Genomic DNA, 13632 nt, shown 5'->3' with positions numbered 1-13632 from the left:
AAGTTGCTATTGATGGCTGTGGACCGGGATCTGAATGGCTAATTTATGCTTCTTTCTTCATTGTAAAGGTAAATGTCATGGGAATAGAAAGGAGGATTTGGGCTGTGAAAGAATTATGCAAGAACATGCGAGCTGCTAGTTTAATAAAAGGAACAGATGCAAAAGGATTTTTTCCCCTTCTTTCTAATAGCAAATTATTATGCTTTGGTTGATATTGTCCCTAATTGCTATGGATTTTAGAATTTAAAAGATGTCTGCCATCCTTATGAGGTCCCTTTGAGGCAAAAGGCATAGGTAGAATAGTCCCATGTAACAGGGCTAGTAAGAATCCGTCTAAAAAGAAATGAGTCTGGGTCTTCTGGATCCCCTGATTTTTGTCTGGTTGACTCTCATAGATTAAATATATGAATATTTAGGAACTTTTTGTATGTAGTGCGGGATTAACAATTTTATAGACGTTTAAAAAAAATCTCTGGTGTTCTCATAAAACCGTATGTGGAGAGTGGCAGTGTATGGTAAAGGTGAATTGGTTGGGGGAAATTTGTCTTACCAGAAATTTTCATTATGGTCTGATTGGGCAGAGAGAAAGTTAAGATGCATGGTAAAACACCATGTGCTTTGATTTGAGCCCATAAGAGCCACTCAGTACATACTTGTCAAATTGCATACCCATTTGGAGAAATTGTGACGTTTTAACTCGTTATATCAGTTTTATAGAATTTCTCAAGCATTTATTAACCACATGCTCACTCAAATGCTCTTTATATTTGCAACTTATGTAGCCACATTAAAGAGTCTTTTAAAATGTGAAGGAAAGAAAATAAATTTTCTGAGCGATGAAATGAATTAGGATTTAGTATGTATATAGCACCAAGCTAGGCTCTTAAAGTACACACTAGCATAAACACACACACACACACTCTGAAACTTTCCTAGACAGAATGTGAGTCATGCAAACCAAAGTATGGTCCATGGTGGGTGTTGGACAGGGGCATGTCAGTTTCAAATCGGTCTCCTGTTCATTAGGCCATTTCTCTTATACTCCAAAGTAGCTATGTTATATATGGCTACATCCACCCACAAGCTCTTGACCTGAATGAGGAACTCCAAGATAGAAAACATTTTACTTTTTCCATAAAGTGTTCAGTGATTTAGTGTTTGTTTGACTTGCGGCACTTTGTCAAAAGGCTAAACTTTGACATTTATTAGAAGTTTTAAATTAAAACTAAGCTTGAAATGTCACACTGCACCCCACCCCTAAAAACCAACATGACTCCAGGTGACATTCCTTAAAAATACAAGTGAGTTTTGGGAATTACTTACTAAATGAGTCTGAAAGCACAAGTCAAATAATTCTGAATGTCCAGTCTCTGCTGATATGTGCCAATTTTATGAGCCATATAATAAAAATTCAATATAAGGAAGGACCTGTGGTTGCTGTTGGAATCCACTTTTTTTGGTCATGAAATATTAATAGCACTGGATTGACACAAGGCTTGCATATTATTCTCAATGATGACAAGGCTTTATTTTTCCACTACATAATAGCTATGTGTGCAACACACTGGTCATGTAATAACGCAACCTACATGTGCCTTTAATGCCCTCCATGAGCAATCACCACTTGGCAAGGCTGGTAGCAAAATTCAAGCATGGTGTGGGACATGGACCAGATGGTATTTAAGGTCCCTTCTTAACTTTGAACTCTAGAAAAGTACTGCGTACATTTAATCATCTATGTTAACACTTAGTTGAGAGAGTTCCACACAAGAAAATTTGTCCCCAAGACAATAAAAAAGTCATTCCTAGGAATGCAACAAATTTATTAAAAAACACAATTCATTGGAAAGACATTTTCTCTTAATTAAAACATTAATGCTTACCCTGACAGCTTCACACTCAACACAGCCCCTGAGTTGTTGGTGCTTGCAACTGATAGGTGAAATGGGAGAAGTTTCAGCAGCTAGAGCAGTTGTCCTCCAACTTTAGGGTATATCGGAATCACAGATAGCTGAAAATTTTGGCCTGTCCACCAAACCATTTGGCCTGGACAAGCCAGTTGCCTAGCTGCTGCTGAGAGTGCCCTTAGTAGAAATGGAATGATGCACAGCAAAAGGGACCCTCCAGGGTTTCTGATTCAGTAAGTCTGGGGTGGGGCCGAGAATTTGCATTTATAGCAAGTGCCCAGGTGATGCTGATCCTGCTGGTCCCAGGCCCACACTTTGAGAACCACTCAGGGGATTTTGGAGAGAATAAAAGGCCATCCCAGGTAGCTGATTGGTATGCTTCTTTTATTGTTCTCCTAACTCTTTGTGCAGTTTCTGCCCTCTCACTTTCAGGGAGAGAGCTTTGGTTAAAATGTCAGGCTGCACACTGGTAATGGGGATGAGTTGACCTGTCTATTTGTTTACTATGCAGAGGAAGTCTGTTTCCCTTTGTTTCTCTGAAGAAAGCCCAGTAAACAAAAGGCAAGCAATAGTAGGGAAAAGAACCAGATGAAAAGGAGAGAAGCAAAGAAAAAAAAACACACACACACACAAATCGTACCTACAATGTTTGAAAAGCTGGAACCAGGGAGGACTGTGGACTTTATCCTTAGGCTTCAAGGAACCACTAAGTGATGAGTTAGGGGCTGAGAGACATAAGTATAGAATCTCTTGGCATGTCAGGAAAGTCACACACATACATCTCCCTGCAAAAGTATTCAGTTTCCTCCATCCAGATTTTGAAAAGCTATTTGGAATTAGTGGCCAGTCTCTTGAGTTGTCCACCCAACGTGAGAAGAGAATGGTTTTGTAGGACTATTGCATTTTGATAAGCTCACCAATGTTCTGGCTTTGAAGTAGGTGTCATATTTTCTTTTCTGTTCCATATTTACTCAGAGGCAGTTTCTTATTTGATGTGGTCCTTATATTTTGCTTTAGTATTTGTTATATTTCCTGCTTATAAACTTGATATCATGAGGTATTTATTTTTATACCAGGCAAGAGATTCTTTAAGAATGATTAATGTTACAGATACACTGTTGGCTTGTTTTTTCATTGAAGTTTCTGAGGAAAGCTTCAGGAGAAAACTAGTTTGCCATTTGTAGTTAAGAGATTAAAATATCTAACACTTAGTCTGTGGCTGTATGGTGGCCAAAAAGTAAATCTGAAATAACCAGGTATTCTCATTTACATTTTTCAGTTTTTTCATGTTGTCTCATAAATATACTATATTTATTTATTTATTTATTTATTTTTTTTTTGAGACGGAGTCTTGCTCTGTCACCCAGGCTGGAGTGCAGTGGCCAGATCTCAGCTCACTGCAAGCTCCGCCTCCCGGGTTTACGCCGTTCTCCTGCCTCAGCCTCCTGAGTAGCTGGGACTACAGGCGCCCACCACCTCGCCCGGCTAGTTTTTTTGTATTTTTTAGTAGAGACGGGGTTTCACCGTGTTAGCCGGGATCGTCTCTCGATCTCCTGGCCTCGTGATCCGCCTGTCTCGGCCTCCCAAAGTGCTGGGATTACAGGCTTGAGCCACCGCGCCCGGCCTACTATATTTATTATTAAGTCCATTATGCATGCGCGCGCTCTCTCTCTCTCTCTCTCTCTCTCTCTCTCTCTCTCTCTCACACACACACACACACACACACACACACACACACAGACACACACACACACAATCAGAAGGAACATTGAAAAGAGTCTCATGATGTTATTGTATAAATCCTTTAGAAACCCAGGATCAAGCTGGATACTCCCAATTTGTACTACTGTCACAGAGAAACACCCAGGAACTTATTTTCAGAAAACTTATGTGCTTGCTTGTAGGGGTGTTTGATGATGTTTTTTGGCCTCAAGCATTTTCCAGGCAGCTATAGTGCATGATCATATAGATAAGTAAAAAGGAGAAATGAAAAAAAATTCAGGCCCAAGTAAAATAACAACTTTTTGAAGACACCTGTCCTGCTCTTAGGTTACAATTAGAAGGCATGGTTAACTTTGGCTTAGATTCTTAAGTAAAAAGTTGAGGGAAATCTCATGTTTTAGACTTCATGTGCCCATTTTTTTCCAGTTTTTCTTCATCCACCTATGACAGAAAGTGAGAGAGAGAATGGGAGAATGTGTGTATTGTACTGACTCCTGAGAAATTGCTAGTTTAAATTTTCATTTTTTTCCTCTCTCAGACACCTATGTAAGTGACTTTGTGACATAGGTTTCCTTTCATTGGCAAAGGATCTGAGATGCCACATTCCCCAAAGGAAATTCACCCTGTATACATACATGTTTTCCAATTTAATTGTGGGTTTTTTTTTTCGTTTTCAAATTTACTGGAAAAGCAGTTATTTAAATACTGAAAACTCTTTCGTTTTTCCTTTTTTTTTCTTTTTCTTTTTTTTTTTTTTTTGGTGTTGGTTTTAGAATTCTTCAAAGAACTACTTGAAAATGCAGAGAAATCCCTGAATGATATGTTTGTGAAGACATATGGCCATTTATACATGCAAAATTCTGAGCTATTTAAAGATCTCTTCGTAGAATTGAAGCGTTACTACGTGGTGGGAAATGTGAACCTGGAAGAAATGCTAAATGACTTCTGGGCTCGCCTCCTGGAGCGGATGTTCCGCCTGGTGAACTCCCAGTACCACTTTACAGATGAGTATCTGGAATGTGTGAGCAAGTATACGGAGCAGCTGAAGCCCTTCGGAGATGTCCCTCGCAAACTGAAGCTCCAGGTTACTCGTGCATTTGTAGCAGCCCGTACTTTTGCTCAAGGCTTAGCAGTTGCCGGAGATGTTGTGAGCAAGGTCTCCGTGGTAAGCACTCTTTGTCTTCTCTGTTTTTGTTTTTGTTTTGTTTTGTTTCATGTTAAAAGAACGTTTGGGAAAGGTAGAAAAATAAATCACCAGAATTCTGTTGGCTCAATAGCAGCCTTTTGTTCCTGTCTTACCTCTTCTGTCCCATACTTTGTCCTTACACATGTACATTTTAGAGTTACTAAACAATACTGTGATCAGAATCTTCACCTATCGTTATTATTGTGGTTTCTTTCGTAGCTATTCTTAGAAGGGGGAATATATGTTTACTCAGGAATTTTAATTTTAAAAGTGGGTTAATACTGCCATACCCCTTTTAGCTCTTATTCTACTTCCTTTCTATACAAACAAACATACACACATAGGCTCCACATTTGGTTGTTTTGTGTAACTATGAGCCTACTAGTTATAATCTAGAAAAGCATTTAATCTCTGTGAGCATATGTTTCCTTGTTAGAAGGTATACCCAGAGATCTTTGGAAGATAGGTTTCTATGACAATCAGTGTGGACCACACTGCTGTTGACTCATGACTTTGTAGGATTACCAATACAGAAAGTGAAATTGTAATATGTGATCAGGAGCTGATGAAATGAACCTGTTTCCTCATTGGGAAATTCAGCAAATTGAACTAGATAGACTCTGTTCTTTTTTTTTTTTTTTTTTTTTTTTTTTTGGAGATAGGGACAAGGTCTTGCTCTGCTGCCCAGGCCAGAGTGCAGTGGCAGGATCTCAGCTCACTGCACCCTCCACCTCCGGGGCTCAAGCAATTCTACTGCCACAGCCTCCCTAGTAGCTGGGATTACAGGTGTGTGCCAGTACGCCTGGCTAATTTTTTGTATTTGTAGTAGAGATGGGGTTTCACCATGTTGGCCAGGCTGGTCTTGAACTCCTGGCCTCAAGTGATCCTCCTGTCTTGGCTTCTCAGAGTGCTGGGATTACAAGTGAGAGCCACCACGCCTGGCCGATAGACTCTGTTCTTGAGCTGAGCAGGATCTAGCTTTAGGGGATTCCTTGAGCAGAAGCAACGGAGAAAGAAGTCTTCTGTGGGTGAGACTGTGCAATTGTGCCTTTACCTCCCAGTTCCACCAGAGAGTCTTTGCTTTCTTTGACTTCACACAGTGGGGATCTGAGCAAGATTTCAAGGGGAAAAGGGTTCCGCTGCTCCTTCACTGCCACTCCCCTCCCCCAAATGAAATCTGAAAACTTCTTGAAGACCCTACCACCTCTACCTTTCCATAAGTTGATACCAGGGAAGAAACATAAATATACTGGGGCAAAGTGATCTTAGCAAGGCTGGTCTTAGTGCTGTCAACTTTAGGCCCTCAAAGAGAAAGCCAAATGTCAGCCTCTGCTAAAAAGCCTGGATGCACAACAACATCAGATTCTGCCGAGGCCATTTGATTGTTTTGAGGACTGGAAGAATGGACAGCATAAAAACTGGACAGCACTACAAACATGAAAATAGACACCTGATTGCCTCTCACAGTTTATCTACAGTTAGAGTGACCATATAATTTATTGTCCAAACAGGACACTTACTGTCTAAATCAAGAGGTGCTTATTAGCAAATTATTCACAGACAACAGGTGTCACTTTTTTTTTTTTTTTTTTTTCACAGAGTCTCACTCTGTCACCCAGGCTTGAGTGCAGTGGTGAGATCTCCGCTCACTGCAACCTCCACTTCCCGGGCTCAGATGACAACAGGTGTCACCAATTTTTTTTTCCCCGGACTCTTGTTCTATCACCCAGGCTTGAATGCAGTGGCGAGATCTCTGCTCACTGCAACCTCCACCTCCCAGACTCAAATGATTCTCCTGCCTCAGCCTCCCTGGTAGCTGGAATTACAGGCATGTGCCACCACACTCAGCTAATTTTTGTATTTTTAGTAGAGATTGAGTTTCACCATGTTGGCCAGGCTGGTCTTGAACTCCTGACCTCAGGTGATCTGACTGCCTTGGCCTCCCAAAGTTCTGGGATTACAGGCATGAGCCACCACGCTGGCCAAGTATCACTAATTGTTAATAAGCAACCAGGACTGTCGTGGACTGGCCAGGATACACGGGTCACTCTAGTTAGAAAACTTACATTCACCAGAGTGAAGATAAAGATTCTAAAGCATGGTTTATTAGGAAAAACAGGTGCTCATGGGATTTTTCATATTAGAATTGGGTGATAATAAGGATTAGTTGATTGATTGCATTGATTATGTTGTTTGTTCTCTCTCTCATCTCCAGGCCATAAACTGTCAGGAAACAATTCTTTCTAGTATGTTTTTGTTCACTCCTTCTTTGATATTTTCATCATAAATTGCAAATATTTATTGGGGCATATGAGGGTGGAGTTGAGGGTAAGTGGGGAGATGATTGTTATAAATTAAAGGAATAATATCTGATTCTTGAACTTCTGCCAACCCCAGCAACCATTATTAATCTTGGACATACTTTTGTCAGAGTCCCTAAAACAGTGCACAGTGAATCAGATCAAAGTTGTTTGCATTGTGGTGCACCCAGCACATTTGCTCTCCTTCAACAATTCTTCATGTTCATCCTCTACTGAAAGGGCAGAAAGACACTGTCATGTGACTTGGACATCTGTGCATGCATGTGCATGTGCGTGTGCACTTGTGCCAAAGAGAAAGAGGGTCAAGAGCCCTTTGCTAGTGTTTGAAAAGTACTTTCTTTATGTTAACCCTCTCCCCTTCCTTTGAGTTTCAGTGTTGATTCTTGGAGAAAAAGGGCCAGACAGCAGACTCAAGCCTGCCTTGGTGTTAGCCTCACTTTGCAAGGTTGGAGCATACTTTAGAGAACTGAACCTACAAACATGGATAGGGAGGGTAGCCAAACCAAGAAGTTTTAGAGACAAGTGATTGCAGGTTAGAGGATTGAAGGCTAGAAAAGGCTTGCCTTTGTTTTGCGTCTCCCTACCTCCCAGGTTACAGGGAAGTAAGCAGTTGTGCCTTCCCTGTGTTGCATTCTTCTGGACATCATTCTCAGAATTAACCGTGGGAAACCAAGAAGCTTGACTTTGATATTTAAGATGCAGACACCCTTACTTTTGCAACAAAGATATGTGACCCAATGTGAAATAGTCACAGTCACTTTTTCTTTCTCCTTTCTTTTTAAAAAGAGGCAGGATCTTGCTGTTTCACCCAGGCTGGAGCTCAGTGGCACGATCATAGCTCACTGCAGCCTCGATCTCCTGGGCTCCAGCAATCCTCCTGCCTCAGCCTCCTGAGTAGCTGGGACCACAGGCATCCACCATCATGCCTGGGTAATTTTTTTTTTTTTTTTTTTTTTTTTTGGTAGAGACAGAGTTGCGCGGTGTTGCTCAGGCTGGTCTTGAGCTCCTGGCCTCAAGCGATCCTCCCACCTCAGCTTCCCAAAGCACTGGGATTGCAGGGATAATCACTTTCTGATGTTGCTTTTGGTATGAATTTTTCTTAATAGAAAGAAAAAGAGTCCCTGTCTACCTTAGTATTGTTAAATTCTTTGAGAAATTTACTTTTTTTGTTGTTGTTTTTTTTTTTTTGAGACAGAGTTTCACTCTTGTTGCCCAGGCTGGAGTGCAATGGCACAATCTCGACGCACCGCAACCTCTACCTCCCGGGTTCAAGCAATTTTTCTGCCTCAGCCTCCCACGTAGCTGGGATTACAGGCATGCGCCCATACCCGACTAATTTTGTATTTTTAGTAGAGACAGGGTTTCTCCGTGTTGGTCAGACCGGTTGAACTCCCGACCTCAGGTGATTCGCCCGCCTCGGCCTCCCAAAGTGCTGGAATTATAGGCATGAGCCACCACGCCTGGCCTTGAGAAATTTACTTTCTAAATATAACCCTAACGATTTTTGTTTTCAAACTTGATCTCTATTCTATAGTCATTGTATTCTCATGTCATCCTAAGAGATAATTATGTAGTTGTATGGGAATACAGTGAATAGGAGCAATATGGCTGAATTTACATAGAGTAAAACATAACTTGCCAATTGTTTATTTGAAAATAATGTTTTGTGGCTACTTTAAGTATTGTGGTCACAATTGGGAATGCCTAAAAAAGACAATGTTTTTGCTTCACAACTGAGCTTCTAAACTTAAGGACTGACTTGAAATCAAACCCTTTAATTAAATTTTATTATCTAAATGGATAAGGCATATAGGCATCAAGTCAGTTTCTAAAGGTGCTGAAACAAGAATTCTATAAATATCTACCATCTGTGGAATGCATCTGTATACAAGCATGCAAGGCATACTTGCATACCTGAAAAAATATTTATTACATTAATTTTTGGAGTATGACAACCAGTTAAAAAATTTGAGATACAGTGGTATTGGAAAGACAATAAAGGATCTGGCTATCAAAAACATTTCAAAATGAACATGTTGAATAATTCATTTGATTAATTTATAAATAAGATTCTCTACCAGTTTGGATACCCAAGTAATGTTTTATATATATGGGTTCCCACCTCTGCTAACCCCTGCCCAAGAAGCAGTTTGCAGGTGGATCTAGAACAACTCAAAAAACGAACGTTTCGTCTTTTGGTGCCCAATAATATTAATTGCTTCGGGCCTGAAAAAAGACCTTTCAAAGTAAGGGATGTGTTCCCTAATTGAAGAGAGCCACCTCATCAGCCACTTCGTCTACAAAGAGGTCTTTCTTTCTTCCTTTCTTTCTTTGTTTCTTTTCTTTCTTTTCTTTTTTCCTTCCTTCCTTTCTTTTCTTTCTTTTCTTTCTTTCCATAGAGTCTTGCTCTGTCACCCAGGCTGGAGTGCAGTGGCATGATGACAGCTCACTGTAGCCTCAACCTCTGGGACTGGAGCAATCCTCCTGCCTCAGCCTCCCAAATAGCTAGCACTACAGGCACGTGCCACCACACCCAGCTAATTTTTTGTTTTTTGTAGAGATGGGGTTCTCGTTATGTTGCCCAGGCTGGTCTCGAATTCCTGGGCTCAAGTGATCCTCCCACCTTAGTCTCCCAAAGTGCTGGAATTACAGGCATAAGCCACTGCGCCCAGCCTGCAAAGAGGTCTTTAAAGTGAAATACGAAAAGCATCATGGTCTTGTTTGCATACTTAGACATGTTCCCATTTTCTCTTCATGAGTGGATGCCCAGTTTACTTTTGTAGCAAAAGGGTTGGAGTTAAAAGTTGAGCAATGATTTGGTTATCACTGAACCTTTGCAAGACCATTAGCACTAGCAAGCTTAAGTTACTTCAAGAGAAAGGCACTTCGTAGTTGAAGTACACTTGCCTTGCTTTTGTTTTTTCTGGGCTCAAATCTCCAGTGATTTCAGCTCACTCCATTGAGCTTTACAATTCAAACTTCCTAAAAGCCCCTTAAATTAGTAACAGATGGTTCAAGAATACCCTTGTACTACATATCTTTATATTACTTCATCTTTATTTGTCGTGGTTCATGATACATTTCTTCTTCACCTGGTTGTATCAGCAGTTTTGCCTGGAAGGATGAAGTCTGTTTTGGTCTTTCAGAAATGGACAAGTGGTTACATGCACCATGAAAATTAATAGCTCCTATGCCAAAGAGAGTTGCATTCTCATGGTTTCATTTAACACTGACATAATGGGACTATGTCTACACCTCACCCCAAACTACAGAAGCTATAATTAGAAATCAGTGCCTCACCATTGGGATGTCTAAATGACTGTCCTGCCTTGAAAACAATTTTCATTGCTCCCTCTTTATTTCTATTTGCCTTTGTTTTGCATCTCCCCACATCCCAGGTTAGGGTGGGGGAAGTAAGCAGTTGTACCTTCCCTGTGTTGCATTCTTCTGGACATCCTTCTCAGAATTAACTGTGGGAAACCAAGAAGCCTACAAGAGTACTAAACAAACTATTTTACCACTTCTCAAAATCATTATAAATATAAATTTTAAAAAATAGTCAATACAAAAAGCTCTTAAGCAAAGTGTAGACACATATTCAACTCTCAATATTCTTTTTCACTCACAATCTTAAGAATTGCAAAGAGGAAGATGGGACTCAAGCTATGGAAAAGGGTGAGGATGGTAGGTGTCAAACTGAATAAATTGAATTTACATACTCACAAAACAAAAATAGAGCCCTTTTCAAGGGGGTTGACTTGTAAGTGTTAGCTGAGTCTATTCATTTGAAACAAAGACAAGACACATTTCAAGTATTTATGAAGTTCCAGTTTTATCTACAACATCTCCAGAAATATTCCTGAATGAGTATTTTGTTATGCTTTTTAGATTTTATTATTAGAGGAATCATTAGGAATCATTAGGAAGTTTGAATTGTAATTGTAAATGTAAATCCTCCTTTCTTTGTGTATATGCATTGAATTCAAAACTGGTTAGGAAATTGTTGAAGAAACTCATCACATAACATGGCAAGTGTGGGTTCCCTATCACTCTTACCGTAATTTTGGGAATAGTTCTGTTATTCCTATTGGGTGCCTTTGTTACCAAGCAACAGATAAAGTCTAGACCTTGGCCGAGCACGGTGGCTCATGCCTGTAATCCCAGCACTTTGGGAGGCCAAAGCGGGCGGATCACGAGGTCAGGAGATCGAGACCATCCTGGCGAACACGGTGAAACCCCGTCTCTACTAAAAATACAAACAAAATTAGCCAGGCGTGGTGGCGGGCACCTGTAGTCCCAGCTTCTAGGGAGGCGGAGGCAAGAGAATGTTGTGAACCTGGGAGGCAGCGGAGCTTGCAGTGAGCGGAGATCGCTCCACTGCACTCCAGCCTGGGCGACAGAGCGAGACTCTGTCTCAAAAAAAAAAAAAAAAAAAAAATGTAGACCTTTTCTGCTTGCTTGCTACTATTGGCTGTGCAAAAAACAAACAAAAAAATAGTACAATGAATGTATGTTAGGAGGTGAAATAAACTAAAAGGAAATGTATTTCTAGCTTCAGTACAGCGTGTTGACTATCATCACTGTGTAATGTGGCTTAAGGCTCGTTCTGAATTACTGAAATGAAATCCAGGCTGTGTGAAGAGTTCTGTTCCAGCATTTTTTTTCAGGCTGCTTGCAGTAGTTTTTAATGTGGTGTTTGGAAAATGCAGGTTATTGGGTAGAAAGTCTCAATGTATATGAAAAGAGTCTTTGCAGAAAAGGCTTTTTATAGCAGATCATTATGGCTTGCAGATGTCATGATAAATGTATATATCCTGAGGAAGGCAGGAATGAGTATTTTTAAAAGAGTTTTAATAAGTTGAGAAGGAAATGAGGCGTCTTCCCCCCACATACACACTGACTTTTGTCATGAAACATAGATTGACTCCTAAAATCTTAAATTTTAAGATACCGCCTACAGTTACCTTATCATTAAGAAAGACCTTGGTCAGTCTTGAAGGATTTTATAGGCTTGAAAATTTGGTATCAATGTATTGTCATTATGGGTCAATAATTCAGATTGATTTTGATATATGAGTTAATATGGAAGTACTCAGTCCAGATGTTATTCCCTTTCTGTCATACCACCCCACAAAAGTAAATGAATCAGACCTCATTCTTATGTAAATAATGTCAATCTTTTTATTTTTATGCAAAATATGTCCCATTTTATAGTAGGAATTGATCATCTCTGCTACATTAGCTATAGTTCTTTCAAAACGTTAAAACTGTGGTAAAACATGTAATTGATTTCTAGTTGGTTTTGTTCAAGTGAACTTTTTTCTCTCCACATCCGGCAGTGTTGTCTTGAGCCTTTGAATTATTTGTGAGCAGGGACTGATGAGTAATATATATATATTCATATCCTTTTTCTCACCCGTGGCACCTTGAATAGTTCTAAAGACATAGCACTGGCTCAGTAAGTCATTATTGTTTTACTAAACAATACGTCATCTCATCCAAGTATCTAGTGAGATATTGCTCCATGTAGAACGGTTGATCCTAAATTACCCTCCAACATAAAAATTGATTCATCTGGTCAATAAACATTGAAAACTGAAAATTGTCACTAGAAAACATCCAGCTCCATAGTGGAGTGTACATTGTACATGGAGATACTGTACTAGGTCTAGGAGCTCTGGCAAAAGGATTAGGCTTATGTACTGCCATCAAGGTTCCTATAGTCTGTTACTCAAAAGAAGCCATTTAGGTACATATCATGGAAGTCAACTACACCTACTCTGCAACCAAATTGCCTAGATTCAATTCCTGGTTTGGCCATTGACTGGAAGACCTTGTGTAAGTCCCTTAATCTCTTTGGGGCTCCACTTCCTCATCTGTGAAATGAGATAATACTCACGTTGTATGATTATTTTGAGGCTTAAATGAGGTAATACATGTAGAGTACTTAGAACAAAACCTGGTACATACTAAATACTGTTTAAATGTATCATAGAAACCAATAAAATCCAGTAAAATCTATCAGTAGTAACTCTGCCATAGAACAGAAAAATTTTCTCTTGAATCTTGACCTCAAAACCCTCATGACCATGAAACCATAAAAGCTAAATAAGCATTTTCTTTAAGAGATCATCAAACCATTCTGTTTATTTGAAGGGGGAAGGGAGGAATGTACAGTTTTTCTTTTCCCATTTCTTCATATGATTTTAAGAAGTAACTATTAAATCACTAAGAGAGGTCTGAAAAATGTAACTTTAGTAAAAAGTAGTCATAACTCCTACCCCTGCTCTTAACCCAGCCCCAAGGATTCTGGAACTTACTAATATCTACGCTCAACCAACCCTTCTAAATAAAAGAAAAAAACATACTAAATGTTAGTCAAGAGCTGTGCCCCAAGATAACAATCAAATTGAACAATTTAAGTGGCACGCCATGCCATGCCATGCCATGCCATGGAGAATAAATACACAACTGAAGATTAAAGGAAGACCTTTTT

General features: G+C 39.8%; 1 protein-coding gene across 1 annotated transcript in view; it reads left to right on the top strand.

Annotated features, from left to right (window-relative positions):
- GPC4 (glypican 4) overlaps positions 1–13632 on the top strand; it is a 119532-nt gene that overhangs the window by 91121 nt on the left and 14779 nt on the right. The window contains exon 3 of the mRNA XM_050777322.1: positions 4403–4794. Coding sequence (XP_050633279.1) covers positions 4403–4794 — 392 coding nt within the window. The remainder of the gene's footprint in view (positions 1–4402; positions 4795–13632) is intronic.

This window comes from Macaca thibetana, chromosome X, assembly GCF_024542745.1.
Source record: "Macaca thibetana thibetana isolate TM-01 chromosome X, ASM2454274v1, whole genome shotgun sequence".
Lineage (NCBI taxonomy): Eukaryota > Metazoa > Chordata > Mammalia > Primates > Cercopithecidae > Macaca > Macaca thibetana.
Note: the sequence above shows the minus strand (reverse complement) of the source record. Positions and strands in the feature narration are given on the sequence as shown.